The sequence below is a fragment of the Trachurus japonicus genome, chromosome 11 (genome assembly GCF_045865225.1).
Source record: "Trachurus japonicus isolate A0001 chromosome 11, Traja_1.0".
NCBI classification, from domain to species: domain Eukaryota; kingdom Metazoa; phylum Chordata; class Actinopteri; order Carangiformes; family Carangidae; genus Trachurus; species Trachurus japonicus.
This window is the reverse complement of record NC_140917.1, coordinates 11,519,246-11,538,078: the sequence shown is the minus strand read 5'-3', so window position 1 is coordinate 11,538,078 and position 18,833 is coordinate 11,519,246. Positions and strand designations below refer to the sequence as shown.

Here is an 18,833-nt window from a genome sequence, read left to right as displayed (position 1 = left end):
ACTACAAAGCAAATAAAGACTTCAATATTACACACTGGAAAAGAAGCTCATGAGCCAGGTTAGGTATATAGGTTATATTAACAAAGCAGAATAAAAGTCTGATCATCAATCAGGACTAGAGAGGGAGAGAAAAAGAACAAACAGAACTACTTTTATCTTTCTACTACAAAATGAAATATATGTAGAATAAAAACAAAAACAAACAATACTGTACTGTACATGCATACATTTCAATATACAATAATCTTTTTTTTTTTTTTTGGGGGGGGGTTAATACAAACACAACGCAGTATCATGGATGTTTATGTTTTGTGATATAACCATCAGGATTTTGAATGAAGTTCTTCATCTCTCTCAATGGACACATTTATATTCCTAGGAAGTGACATGACAATATCAACAAGTGCTTCATGTCCATTCAGATGTCAGTGAGTCAGCAATCAGTTGAAATATGAAAATTGCAAATGCTGAAGGACCTGACTCAGAGAATCTGATCTGCTGCATACAATTTTCTTTTTGCTTTTATATTTAATGACACGACCGGTTCAGTGCTCAGCAACCTGCAGGTCCAGTTAGCGGGTCTCTGGTCTCGGTGGGAGCATCTCCTGTCTCCAGCGCTCTTTGTACGTTCTGCCAGAAGACCCCTGTGTGCTGTCCGGCCTGAGGCCAGCTAAGGTAGGTGCGTTTCTTTACCAGCTTCCTCATGCGGTGGTAGGGAGACAGCTTCCGGGCCGGGATCTCCTCCAGGAACAGCAGGATCAACACGTCCTTCTGCTCGTCAAACAGACGGAAGCTACAATAACAAACGCAGACCGGGAGAAGACAGGACAGACCAGGTTGGACCAGAACAGAATAAAAGTTAGATATGGGTCATGATAACCTGCATAAGTTTCATTAGGATTTTGTATCAGCCCCCACCTGGCCAACTGGATCTCTCTGGAGCACCATTCACTTTGCAGGTAGCGCTGGCTGATCACACAGATGGTCTTCCTGCTGTTGTAGATGGCGTCTGTAATGTTCTCTATGATGGGCTTACCTGTCGGGACAACAGTATGTAGCCGTCATCTGCGAATTCAAGGAACAGGGCTCATGGGCTCTAACTTTAAAGCACTAACTCATAGACCTGATGCTAACTTCATTAGCTACAGCAGATTAAATCTAACAGTAGAAGGGTTCCCCTTTTAGAGAAACACAACATCACGTCAGACACAGAGCCTGACAAATACTGGTAATGTTCATCAAACTGCCTCAAACACAGTATCAACAGAGTAAAACCGACCACAGCCTCAGTTCTGACCAGACCACTGAAGCCAACAGCTAATCCCGCCCCCTGAGCTGACAGAGATAATGAACATATCTCTCTCACTAGTTGTGTTTGAATTGTTTTCTTAAAAGGGATGTGAAACTCCTGACATTAAAGAACCACATGAAAAAATAACTGTGCTCTGCATTCACAATGTGACTGGCAGGAAGCAGATAAGAGTTAAAATAACAGGATGAGAGAAACGTTAAATGTTACAGTTGGAAGGACATGAACAAACAACTCAACAACAACCACTTAAGAAAAAATCTATTCACCTAAATTTAAAGACTATTACACAAAGGTTTCACACAGATTTTTGATTTATCGAAAATTGAACCTACAGTGCATCAAAATGTTTGACTGTAAACATACTGTATACTCGCACATTCTTGCTAAATACATTTTCAATGTTCATAAAAAAAAGTGACAAAATTTTGGATGTTGCATGACCAAATAAAATATCTGTATGAGTTTGAATTTTGCTGTCATGCGAACAATTGGGAGTCAATGCAAAAACTGACTTTTTAAAATCAGTTTTTCACTTACGGAGCCAATAATTCATTGTTGTGTTGATGTGTACCAACATCTCTATGCTGTCTAGATGCAATTTGTGAATTTTTGTGAAATTTTTGTCGTAATAACTGAATTTTTGAAGGCCATTTGAAATCTGCCTTTTCATGCTAACAGCTGCTTTCACACAGGTGATTGACTGGCTTAGTCAATTTCTGAAGCTACATGTGACATTTGAACTTGCTAATTATTGCAGTGAGATAGAGGATGGTTGTTGGTGTTGACGATTGTTCAAGCCTCGTGCAACATTTCCATATGAGAAATACTTTTCAAAAAGGTCCAGTCCCATGCCAGATGTCCTCACCTGGAAACCCAAGAAAATAGTCCTGATGGCAGCACTACAGCAAGCCTCAATTACAAAACTTTGAAAATTCATAACAAATCAACCCTATGTGCTACTGCTTTGGAACTTTCACTTTCAAATTTCCTAATTTTGCCTAAAATTGCCCGGCCCCGACCATTGTTGCACAGCAGCTATAATTACCAATGTTTTTGTTCAAAGAGATTCTTAGAGCTCTGCACTTACCAACTTAGTGCAGAATTATCAGTTATTGTGACTTCCCTACTTCTGAGGGTTTTTCGTGTTGTGTGTCAGACAGTGTTGTTTTCGTTAACGATGACGATGACGAAATATTTTCGTTGACGCCCCTTTTTTTCATGACGATGACGAGACGGTGACGAGATAAACACGGCTCTCTGATGACGAAAACATGACGAGACGTGTGAGTTTTCGTTGACGAGACGAGAACGGACGTAAATGTTAGTGGTAGGGCTGTGATCGCCTCTAAATTCCATACTATGGATTGTCATTACTCTAAGCTTCACATGATTTAGTTAAAAGTAGGACGACGCTGCTGAGACGAGCGGGCCCGCGGTGCGCCCGGTGCTTGTGTTTAGAGCGGCAGAGAGCAGCAGGTAGTGATCAGCTGCTCTGGTGACCGCGGTGCAGCCGCTCCGCGGCGCTGACGGGTGGATGGTCAGACGTTCAAAATGCACGACATTTCTGCTTATTATTCAATTAGAATCAACAAGTATCTGCAAAGCTGCTGCATCCTTGTGTGGTCACACCACCACCTGACATGCAGCGCATTCTGCTCAACACACCTGCCGTCACTCGACCAGAAGATATATGGACGTATTTTAAATATAATCCAGCAGAAAAAAAACTGAATGCACTACTGTTACCACTTTATCTGTGTGTAGGCTAATGCATAATCCTTAGACCATAAAGTATTTGCCATTGGGTGGAAACATTATGTGTAAAACCATTCCTTTATTGAATTAATTTGTTAAGACTTTTTTTTTTTTTTTTTTTTACCAAAACGGACTAAAACTAGACGAAAACCTTGTTGAGTTTTCGTCGACTAAAACTAGACTAAAACTATCACACATAGAAATGACTAATAAGTATTTTCGTCAAAAAGACTAAGACTAAGACTAAATCTAAAATGCCTGCCAAAAACAACACTGGTGTCAGACAACAAGCAAATACGGAAACTTGAGTTTACCTGGTTGGAAGTCTCTGTGGTGCAGACAGAGTCTCCAGCCCTGCTCACCCTCCAACACTGGCAGCATCTCTCTGTAAACCCAGTCCTCATCGTGAACGTTGTAGGAGATGAAGGCATCATAGTGATGTGGAGCACCCTTCCTCTTCTTTTTTGTGTCATAGAGGAAGGCCTGGAAAAGGTGGAAGGTGTAGACTATCTGCCACCGCAGAAAGTGGTAGATGAAGGATGAGTGCAGAGTTAGAAGCACCAGACAAGTGCTGGTAATGAAATAGAGGAAGCTGTAGTCTATCCAACAGGACTGGATGTCAAAGTCCAGCAACTTGTTTCCTTGTTCAGCCACAGGAAAAGAGCACATGTACTGGAAGCCATTAACAACCTGAGTTTGTTTGTTGCTCTTCACCCATTGGATGAATCCAACATTAGAGCAGTCACAAATGAATTGATTACTATCCAGATCCAGATATGTCAGCGAAGGTAGGAACTGGAAGACCGTCTCATTGATGACTGTCAACTTGTTACTGATCAGGCTCAAATGTCTTAGTGCAAACAGGTTGGCTTGGGCCAGAAAATCCAAAGATTGGAGATTATCGTAAGAGAGATCAAGAACCTGCAGGTTTGGGATTTGCAGAAACAATTCTGGGGTTAAATCCGACAAATCAGTCTCCCTGATTGTTAGATTCTTGAGCTGGTGGTTGTACCAAAATGTGTTTGGATCTAGCGCAGCAGTGTAGACATTTACAGCTGTGAAGACCTCCAAATGTTTCATGGCCTGGAACATGTTCTCAGGGACATCAAAGGGGAAGCCATAGTGATAGCCCTCACATATCACTGTGAAAACTTTTAAATTGTTTAAATTTCCAAACAGTCTTCGATCACTTTGAAGAGAACTGTTGAAACTGATACCGTCAGTATTGAAGTAGACTGTGAGGTTTTCCAACTGATGCAACTCACTGAATCTGACTTCATACACCAATGGAAGGGATACTGTCAGACTTCTCAAGTTCCCCATTCCGTCAAAAGCACTGGACTTCACTCTTTCGATGCTCTTGGACACCACATCTAAATATTTCACAGACTCTAAACCTTCGAAAACCCCTTTTTCAAAGATAGATACAATATTTTTGTTCAAATACAAGACTTCGAGCCTCTCTAGACCTGTATTGAAAGCATCTCCAAATGTCCACAGAAGATTGTCACTCAGATCTAAAACTTTTAGCTCAATAAGATTTTCAAAGGTACACCCGTCCAGTGTGGAAAGGCGGTTGATGCTGAGATCGAGATATGTGAGGTGTGTCGTGTTCACAAAATCCTCACAGTCCAATGTGGTGATATGATTACCATGGAGATAAAGGGTCCTTAGAGAGGAGAGGCTCCTGATGTCATTGGGCACTTTGGTGAGTACGTTTCCGTTCAGATTCAGGGACCTCAGTTGTTGCATTGATTGTATTGAACCGTTAGACAGTTCACCCATGTGCATACATGACAAGTCAAGGTCATTGAGCTGAGAACAAGTCATAAGTTTGTCACCAATATTAGGAGCATAATTGTAGTACAGCTCCAGCCTTTTCAGTGTGGGTATTTTGCAGACTGTAGTTAACAAACCCTTTTTGAGCAATTTATCCACATAATTTAGTCTAAGATGCATGAGAGAGTCAAGACTCTCCAGGACATTTTGAAAGTCTTTCAAAGGCAATGCAGGTCTTCCAGAAATCAGCTGTGTGATGTTCCTCAGTAAACTCTTGTCAGGTATGTCCCATTTCAGTCCAGTGTCTTGGCCAGAACTGGAAATGTCTATCATCTCAAGGTGGGGAAAGATTGGTGTTGTGATGCTGAAGGTTTCCATCTTATAATTGTAAGAAATATCTAACACCTTAATGCTTGAGGGCACATTTAGCTGCAGATCTTTGGACTGAAAAGAGTAAAATTGATTGTAACTGATGTTCAACATCTGAAGGTGAGGTAGCTGTAGGATGGGCTGAATGTCAACCACTTGTTGCAGCTTGTTACTGTCCAATATCACAGTATGTAAATTTTGCATGAAGCTAAAGGCTGAGGGATGAATAAACTGAATTTCGTTGGATGCGAGGTTAAGCATGGTGAGGTTGGACAATCCCTGAAAAAGATTTCCTGTCAGTTTCGTGAGTTTATTTGAGTCCATGCTAAGTTTTGTCAAAGCCATCAAATGGATGAAAGATCCATCATCCACATGAGCAATGCAATTAAAACCCAGCTCCAAATATTTCAGCTTTGACAGGATGCCAAAATCCTGTTTGTTGATCTGCTCAATACAATTGAAGGTAAGTTTTACTGAGCTCACATTTCTGGGGATGTCATCAGGGACAGATTTGAGTTTATGTTGTAAACAGTCCAAAACTACATCAGCTAAGGGATCTTGAGAATACTGGATGTTACAGCCTTTCAGAAAATAAGCTACATAAGAGTTAAGATTAAGCAGGACAGATAGAACTAAGACAAGCTTCGTCTTTGTTAAGTTCAACGACAGACTTCCCATTGTTGGCGTCCTCAGGGTCATCATAGGAATATTTGTTGAGTCACAATGAAGTGTTTCTGTTACTATCAATGTTGGTCAAATCAGCAGATCTGCAGAGTATAAACATATATACGAGAGGTTTAGGTTATTTTAGCTTTGAAAACAGCTAACCTGCCCCAAAATACTTACAGACAGGCTTACTAACAGTCATTTTCATTACTGATTAATTTTGAATTATTAGGTTATATAGTGGTAATAATAAATATGAACATGATAATGAAAACAAACATACAGTATATGTATAGCACCTCATTATCATTATCAAAACATGTGTAGAGCATTACTGTAAAACTAGGTGGGAGTAACAACATATAGGATAATTGTTGAATATATAAATGCAATTCTGCTATCTAGTAAAACTTCAGGGGCTATGTTTATTTCATTTATTCATCAGTATTTAGAGACTTGACACACCTGGAGTGGACTTTTGCTATACTCAACTTCTTTTGCACAAATATTTGCAAATATTATAAACAACTGGGAACAAGAAAAATAACTATACATCAGTATGTCAGCAGTTCCCCCCTCTACAGTAGCTTCAATTTTATCTTCATATTTAGTGTCAGCAATGCCAAAGGTTAATAAATTGCTGGTAATACTCACAGTTCATCTTCAGAGTCGGTGCTGAACACATCTCCTCCTCTGAGAGCAGTTAGTGAATTGAGAGGAAGAGTAACCGTCACATCGGATGTCAGCCATTTCACTTCCTTTACATTTCACTTGTGTCCTTAGTCTTAAAGCCAGCCTCTGTCACTGGATAGAATAAGTCATTGTCTGAGATGTTAGAGCAGACAGACTCAGAACTGCTCACAGATTTCTTCTTCAGTGCTTGTGGTGGATCAGTGGCCTTCAGTACAAAACAGAACAAGAATGAGATGCTTCTAGTCTAATTTCAATACTAACAGGAAGGAAATAAATAAGGGTTGAACTGATCTGAGAGTAACGGAACTGCTGTTCACACTTAGATATTTTAGAAAACGTGTTAAAGACTGTGCATCTGTGTCAGTGCATCTGGACAAACCTTGCAGTGGATACGCTACAAAGACGTTTAATCTTGAAATCGAGATGATTCCTATTAATGTTCAATCTTTTTTAAGCCCCAAAGAGACTTACTGTGATCTGGGAACATTGCTTTACAAACCAAAGAATGTTATAGGCAAGTATTTTTTGGTGGGTTTTTTTTTTGGCCTTTTTCTCTCTGTCTGTAGTTGTTTCAGTTAATTGTATCAGGACCATCCACCATCGTCACACAGATTTCAAACCCCAACACTTTCAAATGTTGGAAGGGATACTGTCCACCATTCATACCATTACTGAGGAGTACAAAAGGAAAGGCTTTAGGATAAGGAAACAGTTAAATGTTTTAATCTTTTATTCATTAATAACCTTTGATATAATTACTACAGCGCAAATAAAGATTCCAGTATTACACATTGGAAAAGAAGCTTACAAGCCAGGTTACTACCGTACCTCTTTCTATCACTAAATGATATGTAGAATAAAACAAACAAAACAAAGTAAAACAATACATAGGTTACTTTTACTCTCCAGCAATTTGTTTGTGTGGATAAAATTCATATAAACACAACAGTGTACCGTGGATGCTGAGACCATGTCATATTAAAGAAAACCCCAAACAGCAGGATTCCCAATGAAGTTCTTTTAAGTGGAAACCTGGAGGTTTATTCTGAAGGGCCGATAGAGATAATGATATCTCCAGAAAGTAACATCACAAGATCAACAAGCGATTCATGTTCATTCAGATCTGAGTCAGTCAGGACGAGATAAATCAGTTGGTAATGGGTAAAAATAGAATCTTTACAAATCCTTAAGGATCTGACCAAGAGAAACTGATACATTTTCTTTTTCCTTTTATTTTAGGTGACATGTCCTGTACAGTGCTCAGCAACCTGCAGGTCCAGTGAGAGGGTCTGTGGTCTCGGTGGGAGCATCTCCTGTCTCCAGCGCTCTTTGTATGTTCTGCCAGAAGACCCCTGTGTGCTGTCCGGCCTGAGGCCAGCTAAGGTAGGTGCGTTTCTTTACCAGCTTCCTCATGCGGTGGTAGGGAGACAGCTTCCGGGCCGGGATCTCCTCCAGGAACAGCAGGATCAAGACATCCTTCTGCTCGTCGAACAGACGGAAGCTACAATAACAAACGCAGACCAGGACAAGACCAGAGAGACCAGAATGAAAGTTAGGTATGGGTCATGAAAACCTGCATAAGTTTCATTTGGATTTTCTATCAGCCCTCTGAACTTATTCATTGAGCTCTGTTATAATCTGTGTGAGTGGTGCCCCCACCTGGCCATCTGGATCTCTCTGGAGCACCACTCGCTCTTCAGGTAGTGCTGGCTGATCACACAGATGGTCTTCCTGCTGCTGTAGATGGCGTCTGTAATGTTCTCTATGATGGGCTTACCTGTAGGGACAACAGGATCAGGGCTCACTGGGTTCTGACTTAATAGCACCAACTCATAGACCTAATGCTTACTTTATTACAGTAGCTACAGCAGATGAAATCTGACCGTGACAACATAAGATTGTACATTTTTACATGACCCAAAAGCTACACTGAAGCTGATCAACATGATACCCACAGTTACCTTCACAGTTACATATAAATTACCTGCATGTGTCCAAAACCATCAACTGACAGAGCAGAAAAACACTAACGTGTTTCTGCTCTCAGTATTATTGATAAGAATGGATCAAGAACACCTTTTTTCTTTGGAAAACTCTGAGCAGAACGAAGTGACACATTTCCCATCCAAAGTCTTTCACATCCTGTTCACCTGTCAGTGCAGCTTCTTATCCCTGAATTCAATGCAAACATTAGTCTTGCCAGTCTGATGTTCAGATTATTATATTACCCTTCTCCATACTAGAAGAATCAAGTAATCTCAACATCTAAGATACTTAGAGATCTGCACTTACTAACTTAGTTCTTGTGACTTCCCTACTTCTGAAAGATTTTTGGTGATGTGCGATTCATAATTTGCAGACAACAAGCAGATAAGAAGACTTGAGTTTACCTGGTTGGAAGTCTCTGTGATGCAGACAGAGTCTCCAGCCCTGCTCACCCTCCAACACTGGCAGCATCTCTCTGTAAACCCAGTCCTCATCGTGAACGTTGTAGGAGATGAAGGCGTCATAGTGATGTGGAGCACCCTTCCTCTTCTTTTTTGTGTCATAGAGGAAGGCCTGGAAAAGGTGGAAGGCGTAGACTATCTGCCACCGCAGAAAGTGGTAGATGAAGGATGAGAGCAGAGTTAGAAGCACCAGACAAGTGCTGGTAATGAAATAGAGGAAGCTGTAGTCTATCCAACAAGACTGGATGTCAAAGTCCAGCAACTTGCTTCCTTGTTCAGCCACAGGAAAAGAGCACATGTACTGGTAGGCATTAACAACCTGAGTTTGTTTGTTGCTCTTCACCCATTGGATGAATCCAACATTAGAGCAGTCACAGGTGAATGGGTTACTATCCAGATCCAGATATGTCAGCGAAGGGATGAACTGGAAGACCGTCTCATTGATGACTGTCAACTTGTTACTGATCAGGCTCAAATGTCTTAGTGCAAACAGGTTGGCTTGGGCCAGAAAATCCAAAGATTGGAGATTACCTTGAGAAAGCTCAAGAACCTCCAGGTTTGGGATTGGCAGAAACAATTCTGGGGTTAAATCCGACAAATCAGTCTCTCTGATTGTTAGAATCTTGAGCTGATGGTTGTACTGAAATGTGTTTGGATCTGGCGCAGCATTGTAGACATTAACAGCGGTGAAGACCTCCAAATGTTTCATGGCCTGGAACATGTCCAAAGGTACATCCAAGGGGAAGCCAGAGTGATAGCCCTCACATATCACTGTGAAAACTTTTAAATTGTTTAAATTAGTAAACAGTCTTTGATCACTTTGAAGAGGACTTTTGAAACTGATTTCTGTACTGAAGTAAACTGTGAGGTTTTCCAACTGCTGCGCCTCACTGAATTTCTCTTCATACTCCAATGGAAGAGATACTGTCAGACTTCTCAAGTTTGCCATTCCTTCAAAAGTCTTGCGTTTTACCCTCCCAATGTTCTTTGACACAACATCCAAATATTTTACGGACTCTAAACCTTGAAAAACCCCTCTTTCAAAAAGAGATACAAAGTTTTTGCTCAAATCCAAGACCTCGAGCCTCCATAGACCCGTACTGAAGGCATCTCCAAATGTCCACAGAAGATTGTCACTCAGATCTAAAACTTTTAGCTCAATAAGATTTTCAAAGGTACACCCGTCCAGTGTGGAAAGGCGGTTCATGCTGAGATCGAGATATATGAGGTGTGTCGTGTTCACAAAATCCTCACAGTCCAATGTGGTGATATGATTATCTTGGAGATAAAGGGTCCTTAGAGAGGAGAGGCTCCTTATGTCATTGGGCACTTTGGTGAGTGCGTTTACCTCCAGGTTCAGGGATCTCAGTCTTTGCATTGATTGTATTGAACCGTTAGACAGCTCAGCCATGTTCATACATGACAAGTCAAGGTCATTGAGCTGAGAACAAGTCATAAGTTTGTCACCAATATCAGCAACATGATTATAGAACAGATCTAGCTTCCTAAGCGTGGGTATTTTGCAGACTGTAGCTAACAAACCATTTTTGAGCAATTCGTCCACATAATTTAGTCTAAGATGCATGAGAGAGTCAAGACTCTCCAAGACATTTTGAAAGTCTTTCAAAGGCATTGCAGGTGTTCTAGAAATCAGCTGTGTGATGTTCCTCAGTAAACTCTTGTCAGGTATGTCCCATTTCAGTCCAGTTTCTTGACCAGAACTGGAAATGTCTATCATCTCAAGGTAGGGAAAGATTGGTGTTGTGATGCTGAAGGTTTCCATCTTATAATTGAAAGAAATATCTAACACATTAAGGCCTGAGGGCACGTTTAGCTGCAGATCTTTGGACTGAAAAGAGGTAAATTGATTGTAACTGATGTTCAACATCTGAAGGTGAGGTAGCTGTAGGATGGGCTGAATGTCAACCACTTGTTGGAGCTTGTTACTGTCCAATATCACAGTACGTAAATTGGGCATGAAGCTAAAGGCTGAGGAATGAATGAACTGAATTTGGTTGGCTCTGAGGCTAAGCATGGTGAGGTTGGACAATCCCTGAAAAAGATTTCCTGTCAGTTTCGTGAGTTTATTTGAGTCAATGCTAAGTGTTGTCAAAGTCATCAAATGGATAAATGATCCATCGTCCACGTGAGCAATGCAATTAAATCTCAGGTCCAAATATTTCAGCTTTGACAGGATGCCAAAATCTTGTTTGTTGATCTGCTCAATACAATTGAAGGTAAGTTTTACTGAGCTCACATTTCTGGGGATGTCATCAGGTACAGATTTGAGTTTATGTTGTGAACAGTCCAAAACTACATCAGCTAAGGGATCTTGAGAATACTGGATGTTGCAGCCTTTCAGAAAATAAGCTACATAAGAGTTAAGATTAAGCAGGACAGATAGAACTAAGACAAGATTCGTCTTTGTTAAGTTCAACGACAGACTTCCCATTGTTGGCGTCCTCAGGGTCATCATAGGAATATTTGTTGAGTCACAATTAAATGTTTCTGTTACTATTAATGTTGGTCAAAGCAGCAGATCTGTAGAGTATAAACATATACGCAAAAAAAAGAATAGTTTAATAGTTTTTTGTTGTTGTTCTTTTTTAAATCCATAGCACTAAAATATACATAAAGTGGGGGTCAAAGAGGTCAGCCTAGGTTTAGGTTATCTTAGCTTTGAAAACAGGTAACCTGCCCCAAAATACTTACAGACAGGCTTACTAACAGTCATTTTCATTACTGATTAATGTTGATTTATTAGGTTATATAGTGGTAATAATAAATATGATAATGATAATGAAAACAAACATATATGTATAGCATCTTTCAGTCAAGAAATTATCTGCACCCATTGCTCCTTATTATCATTATCAAAACATGTTTAGAGCATTACTGTAAAACTAGGTGAGGGTATGACAGAATAACAACATAATTGTTGAATATATAAATAAAATTATGCTATCTAGTAAAACATCAGGGGCTATATTTACTTCTGCCGTGGTTACTTAACCGTCTAGCCTATCTATTCATCAGTATGTAGAGACTTGACACATCTCGAGTGGAGTTTTGCTACTCAACTTCTTTTGCACAAATATGTGCAAATATTACAAACAACTGGTAACAAGAAAAATAACTATACATCAGCATGTCAGCAGTTCTCCTCTCTAGCTTCAATTTTAACTTCAAGAGTTTCAGCAATGTCAAAGGTTAATAAATTGCTGGTAATACTCACAGTTCATCTTCAGAGTCGGTGCTAAACACATCTCCTCCTCTCACTCCGCTTTTTTCCCCACAAGAGCAGTTAGTGAATTGAGGTGAAGAGTTATCGTCACATCTGATGTCAGCCATTTCACTTCCTTTACATTTCAGTTGTTTCCTTAGTCTTAAAGCCAGCCACTCTCACTGGATAGAATAAGTCACTGTCTGAGATGTTAGAGCAGACAGACTCAGAATTGCTGACAGATTTCTTCATCAGTGCCTGTGGTGGATCAGTGGCCTTCAGTACGTGACAGACCAAGGTGCTTCTAGTCTAATTTGAATACTAACAGGAAGGAAATAAATAAGGGTTGAAATGATCTGAGAGTAACGAAACTGCTGTTCACAGTCACCATTAGTAAACATTTTAGAAAACAAAGTTACAGCAGGTGTTAAAGACTGTGCATCTGTGTCAGTGCATCTGGACGAACCTTGCAGTGGATACTCTATAAAGATGTTTCATCTTGAAATCTAGATGATTCCTGTTAATATTCAATCTTTTTTAAGCCCTGAAAAGACTTACTTTTTTGAGTTTTTTTTTGTCTGGTCTTAGTCTGTCTGTCTGTAGTTGTTTCAGTTGTGTCAGGACCAAGGGGGGAGTTGAGGGTTCTCCTAGTGAAGACCACTTCCGCATTCAAAAAGCTGCAGTTCTCCGGTGGCCTCTGGGGGCTGGGACCAGAAGTGAGCTACTCTCCATTGACCCCCATGTTAAAATAGCCGACTTTACAGCTTAAAAAAACATATTTACAGCCTGGTACATTTTATTTTTTTGGTCTCTACTGATAGTTTCCTCCTCTGTGGGGGGGGGGGGTAGTGTTGTTTAGGCTTAAAATTCGTACATAAATGGGGGCTGGGTTACGTTGAGTGACAGGTTCGCAGACAGTTACCGGCCGTTAATTGGTTGCTTTGAGTTCAGTGGGCGGGTTCTCAGCTGGCTAACCGCTGCACCTCTCCAAATATGGAAAGTAGACTCCCACTAAAATCCAAGATGGCACAGTTCAAATGCCCGTAGTAGGATCACAAAACAGACTCCCCCAAACCAATGGGTGACATCAAGGTTGCTACGCCCATTCTTTTTACAGTCTATGGTCAGGACCACCTGTCACACAGATTTCAAACCCCAAACACTTTCAAGTGTCTCCTCCATGTTTCTGTGCATCACTCTAGTTCAGGGGTGCTCAATCAAAATTCACTTAGGTCCAAATGCTGAACATTTCCTCAAGTGAAGGTCTGGAAAATATGGTGGCCCCTAAGGGACATATTGGGGAGAAAATGATGGATGAAAAAGAGAAAAGAAATGCCTTTGTTGTTTTCTGTAATGTTTTCTTTTAGGGCAATTTACTTCTGAATCCGTTTGGCCCGGTAACAAAACAAACACAACAAAGAAGTTTGTAGACTTTTATTTTGAGATTGGTGTCAAACATAAAGACATTAAATCAGTTTCACACAAGTCACAAAAGTATACAGTTTCGTGATAGAAGTATTGGATTGAAACAACCTCTATGTCGATGATATGTAGAACAAAACAAACAAAACAAAATAAAATAAAACAATACATGGGTTTTACTTTTACTCTCCAACAATCTGTTTGTGTGGATAAAATTAATATAAACACAACACTGTGCCATGGATGCTGAGACTGTGATATTAAAGAAAACCCCCAAACAGCAGGATTCTCAATGAAGTTCTTTTAAGTGGAAACCTAGAGGTTTATTCTGAAGGGACGATAGAGATAATGATATCTCCAGGAAGTAACATCACAGTATCAACAAGCGATTCATGTCCATCCAGATCTGAGTCAGTCAGGACAAGATGAATCAGTTGGTAAAAATAGAATCTTTACAAATCCTAAAGGACCTGACTCAGAGAAACTGATCTGCGGCATACATTTTCTTTTTCCTTTTATTTTAGGTGACATGTCCTGTACAGTGCTCAGCAACCTGCAGGCCCAGTAAGAGGGTCTATGGTCTCGGAGCATCTCCTGTCTCCAGCGCTCTTTGTACGTTCTGCCAGAAGACCCCTGTGTGCTGTCCGGCCTGAGGCCAGCTAAGGTAGGTGTGTTTCTTTACCAGCTTCCTCATCCGGTGGTAGGGAGACAGATTCCGGTCCGGGATCTCCTCCAGGAACAGCAGGATCAACACGTCCTTCTGCTCGTCAAACAGACGGAAGCTACAATAACAAATGTAGACCAGGACAAGACCGGGCAGACCAGGTTGGACCAGAACAGAAAAAAAGTTATGTATGGGTCATGATGAACTCCATAAGTTAAATTTGGATTTTCTATCAGCCCTCTGAACTTATTCATTGAGCTCCGTTATAATCTGTGTGAGTGGTGCCCCCACCTGGCCATCTGGATCTCTCTGGAGCACCACTCGCTCTTCAGGTAGTGCTGGCTGATCACACAGATGGTCTTCCTGCTGCTGTAGATGGCATCTGTAATGTTCTCTATGATGGGCTTACCTGTAGGGACAACAGGACCAGGGCTCACTGCGTTCTGACTAAATAGCATAGACCTGATGCTTACTTTATTACACTAGCTACAGCAGATGAAATCTGACAGTTGTACTTTTTTTTTTACATGACCCCAAAGCTACACTGAAGCTGATCAACATGATACCCACAGTTACCTTCACAGTTACAAATAAATTACATGTGTCCAAAACCATCAACTGACAGAGCAGAAAAACACTAATGTGTTTCTGCTCTCAGTGTTATTGATAACACTGGATCAAGAACGCCTCTTTTCTTTGGAAAAATCTGAGCAGAATAAAGTGACACATTTCCCATCCAAAGTCTTTCGCATCCTGTTCACCTGTCAGTGCAGCTTCTTATCCCTGATGGTCTGGATTCAATGCAAACATTAGTCTTGCCAGTCTCATATTCAGATTATTATACTACCCTTCTCCATACTAGAAGAATCAAGTAATCTCAACATCTAAGATACTTAGAGATCTGCACTTACTAACTTAGTTCTTATGACTTCCCTACTTCTGAAGGTTTTTGGTGATGTGTGATTCATAATTTGCAGACAACAAGCAGATAAGGAGATTTGAGTTTACCTGGTTGGAAGTCTCTGTGGTGCAGACAGAGTCTCCAGCCCTGCTCACCCTCCAACACTGGCAGCATCTCTCTGTAAACCCAGTCCTCATTGTGAACGTTGTAGGAGATGAAGGCGTCATAGTGATGTGGAGCACCCTTCATCTTCTTTTTTGTGTCATAGAGAAAGGCCTGGAAAAGGTGGAAAGCGTAGAATATCTGCCACCGCAGAAAGTGGTAGATGAAGGATAAGAGCAGAGTTAGAAGCACCAGACAAGTGCTGGTAATGAAATAGAGGAAGCTGTAGTCTATCCAACAGGATTGGATGTCAAAGTCCAGCAACTTGCTTCCTTGTTCAGCTACAGGAAAAGAGCACATGTACTGGTAGGCATTAACAACCTGAGTTTGTTTGTTGCTCTTCACCCATTGGATGAATCCAACATTAGAGCAGTCACAGGTGAATGGGTTACTATCCAGATCCAGATATGTCAGCGAAGGGAGGAACTGGAAGACCATCTCATTGATAACTGTCAACTTGTTACTGGTTAAGCATAAATGTCTTAGTGCAGTCAGGTTGGCTTGGGCTAGAAATTCCAAAGATTGGAGCTTAACTTGAGAAAGCTCAAGAACCTCCAGGTTTGGGATTGGCAAAAACAGTTCTGGGGTTAAATCCGACAAATCCGTCTCCCTGATTGTTAGATTCTTGAGCTGGCGGTTGTACTGAAATGTGTTTGGATCTGGCGCAGCAGTGTAGACATTTACAGCTGTGAAGACCTCTAAATGTTTCATGGCCTGGAACATGTCCATAGGTACGTTCAAGGGGAAGCCAGAGTGATAGCCCTCACATATCAATGTAAAAACATTTAAATTGTTCAAATTATAAAACAAGTTTTGACCACTTTGAAGAGGACTTTTGAAACTGAGTTCTGTACTGAAGTAGACTGTGAGGTTTTCCAACTGATGCACCTCACTAAATCTGTCTTCATAGTCATATGGAAGAGATACAGTAAGACTTCTCAAGTTCCTCATTCCATCAAAAGCCCTGGATTTTACTCTTTCGACGCTCTTGGACATCACATCTAAATACTTCACAGACTCTAAACTTTGAAAAACCCCTCTTTCAAAAACAGATATAGAGTTTTTGCTCAAATCCAGGAACTCAAGTCTCTGTAGACCTGCACTGAAGGCATCTCCGAATGTCCAGAGCAGGTTGTCGCTCAAATCTAAAACTTTCAGATCATTAAGATTTTCAAATGTACACCCATCCAGTGTGGAAATGTGGTTTATGCGCAGAACGAGATTTGTGAGGTGTGTTGCGTTCATAAAATCCTCACAGCCCAATGTGACGATATAATTTTTTCCTAGATCAAGGATCCTGAGGGAGGAGAGGCTCCTGATGTCATTGGGCACTTTGGTCAATAAGTTATATTTCAGATTCAGGGACCTCAGTTGTTGCATTGATTGTATTGAACCGTTAGACAGTTCAGCCATGTTCATACATGACAAGTCAAGATCTTTGAGCTGAGAACAATTCATAAGTTTGTCACCAATATCAGCAACATGATTGAAGAACAGATCTAGCTTCCTAAGTGTGGGTATTTTGCAGACTGTGGCTAACAGACCTTTCTCAATCCATTTCTCCACATGAATTAGTGTGAGATGCATCAGAGAGTCAAGACTCTCCAGGACATTTTGAAAGTCTTCCAAAGGCATTACAGGTGTTCCTGAAAACAGCCGAGTGATGTTCCTCAGTAAACTCTTGTCAGGTATGTCCCATTTCAATCCAGTGTCTTGGCCAGAACTGTAAATATTTATTATCTCAAGGTGGGGAAAGATTGGTGTTGTGATGCTGAAGGTTTCCATCTTAAAATTAGAAGATATTTCTAACAACTTAATGCTTGAGGGCACATTTAGCTGCAGATCTTTGGACTGAAAAGAGTAAAATTGATTGTAACTGATGTTCAACATCTGAAGGTGAGGTAGCTGTAGGATGGGCTGAATGTCAACTACTCGTTGGAGCTTGTTACTGTCCAATATCACAGTACGTAAATTAGGCATGAAGCTAAAGGCTGAGGGATGAATACGCTGAATTTTGTTGTCTCTCAGGCTAAGCATGGTGAGGTTGGACAATCCCTGAAAAAGATTTCCTGTCAGTTTCGTGAGTTTATTTGAGTCCATGCTAAGTGTTGTCAAAGTCATCAAATGGATGAAAGATCCATCGTCCACGTGAGCAATGCAATTAAAACTCAGGTCCAAATATTTCAGCTTTGACAGGATGCCAAAATCTTGTTTGTTGATCTGCTCAATACAATTAAAGCAAATATTTACTGAGCTTACATCTCTGGGGATGTCATCAGGGACATATTTGAGTTCATGGCTTAGACAGTTCAAAATTACATCAGCCAAGGGATCCTGAGAATACTGGATGTTGCAGCCTTTCAAAAAATAAGCTTGCAATGGGTTAAGATCAAGCAGGACAAACAGCAGTAAGACAAGATACGTCAGCGGTAAGTTTGATGACATGGTTGGCGTCCTGAGGGTCATCATAGGAATGTTCTTTGAGTCACAATGAAGTGTTTCTGTTGCTATTAATGTTGGTCAAAGCAGCAGATCTGTAGATGAAACACATATAAAAGACAAAGATAAAAAAAAATATTCATCCTATAAAGGAATAGTTCCATGGCAATCCATTAATTCAGAGTACTCTGATTGGTGTAAAATATAAATATAGTGGCAGCCAGGAGGTTAGCCTATATTATCTTAACAGGTGGTTCAGACAAACTTACAGACAAGCTTACTGACACTCATTTTCATTATTGATTTTGAATTGTGACATATGCTACTGTGTTTTCTGTAAAATATATTTTAAATAATCATGATAATAGTAATAGCATCATTTCATTCAAGAATTGTCATGCAGCAATTTCTCCTCATTAACAGATATAAAATAACTCAAAAATCACGTTTAAGCATTAATGTGAAACTAGGTGGGATGATAATGAAATAACAACATGGGATTAATGGTGAATGTATACATAGAATAGTGGTACATGACAAAAGCTTTATAGGTGCTACCTATGTTGTGGCTTCTCAACCATCTAGCCTATCTATTCATCTATACGTAGAGACTTGCCACATCTTTACTGGAGTTGCACTACTCATCTCCATCATCATACTTCTTCTACACAAATATTTTCAAATATTCTAAACAGCTGGACACATGTAAAATAACTATACATCATCATATCAGTAGTTATAGTTTAACTTCATATTTAGCTTCAACAATGCCACAGGTTAATAAATTCCAAGTAATACTCACAGTTCATCTTCAGTACAAACTGAACGCATCACCTCCACTGACTTCTCTTTTATTTTGTCATAAGCAGTGACTGAATTGAGCTGAAGAGTTATCATCACATCTGATGGCATTCACTTCTCTTCCTCTACATTTACATTGTTTCCTCAAATCCAGCCTCTGTCATTGTTTAGGAGAAGTCATTGTCTGAGATGCCTGATAG

The 18,833-nt window shown here is 40.3% G+C and overlaps 2 protein-coding genes and 1 pseudogene across 3 annotated transcripts; all 3 read right to left on the bottom strand.

Moving 5' to 3' along the window:
* Positions 1 to 389: 389 nt before the first annotated feature.
* Positions 390 to 5,893, bottom strand: LOC146978276 (uncharacterized). Its single transcript, XM_085790955.1, has 3 exons — positions 3,382 to 5,893; positions 919 to 1,036; positions 390 to 793 (listed from the first exon to the last, which is right to left on the bottom strand). The coding sequence occupies exons 1-3, from the start codon at positions 5,891 to 5,893 to the stop codon at positions 553 to 555; spliced, it is 2,871 nt and encodes a 956-aa protein (XP_085647081.1). The 3' UTR covers positions 390 to 552.
* A 1,426-nt stretch (positions 5,894 to 7,319) lies between these two features.
* Positions 7,320 to 11,556, bottom strand: LOC146978275 (uncharacterized). The gene is made up of 3 exons (XM_085790954.1): positions 8,965 to 11,556; positions 8,234 to 8,351; positions 7,320 to 8,075 (listed from the first exon to the last, which is right to left on the bottom strand). The coding sequence occupies exons 1-3, from the start codon at positions 11,495 to 11,497 to the stop codon at positions 7,835 to 7,837; spliced, it is 2,892 nt and encodes a 963-aa protein (XP_085647080.1). The 5' UTR covers positions 11,498 to 11,556; the 3' UTR covers positions 7,320 to 7,834.
* Positions 11,557 to 13,931: 2,375 nt separating this feature from the next.
* Positions 13,932 to 17,193, bottom strand: LOC146978274 (uncharacterized; annotated as a pseudogene). Its single transcript, XR_015037069.1, has 3 exons — positions 15,339 to 17,193; positions 14,622 to 14,739; positions 13,932 to 14,448 (listed from the first exon to the last, which is right to left on the bottom strand). The product of XR_015037069.1 is annotated as an uncharacterized LOC146978274 (transcript).
* Positions 17,194 to 18,833: the final 1,640 nt, after the last annotated feature.

Excerpts from the sequence above, each read along its gene's own strand:
- LOC146978276 (XM_085790955.1), bottom strand. The coding sequence starts at position 5,893 with ATGGGAAGTCTGTCGTTGAACTTAACAAAGACGAAGCTTGTCTTAGTT. Across the intron at positions 1,037-3,381 it reads CCACAGAGACTTCCAACCAG|GTAAGCCCATCATAGAGAAC; the intron begins GTAAACTCAAGT and ends TTGTCCCGACAG. Across the intron at positions 794-918 it reads AGAGAGATCCAGTTGGCCAG|CTTCCGTCTGTTTGACGAGC; the intron begins GTGGGGGCTGAT and ends TTGTTATTGTAG.
- LOC146978275 (XM_085790954.1), bottom strand. The coding sequence starts at position 11,497 with ATGATGACCCTGAGGACGCCAACAATGGGAAGTCTGTCGTTGAACTTA. Across the intron at positions 8,352-8,964 it reads TCACAGAGACTTCCAACCAG|GTAAGCCCATCATAGAGAAC; the intron begins GTAAACTCAAGT and ends TTGTCCCTACAG. Across the intron at positions 8,076-8,233 it reads AGAGAGATCCAGATGGCCAG|CTTCCGTCTGTTCGACGAGC; the intron begins GTGGGGGCACCA and ends TTGTTATTGTAG.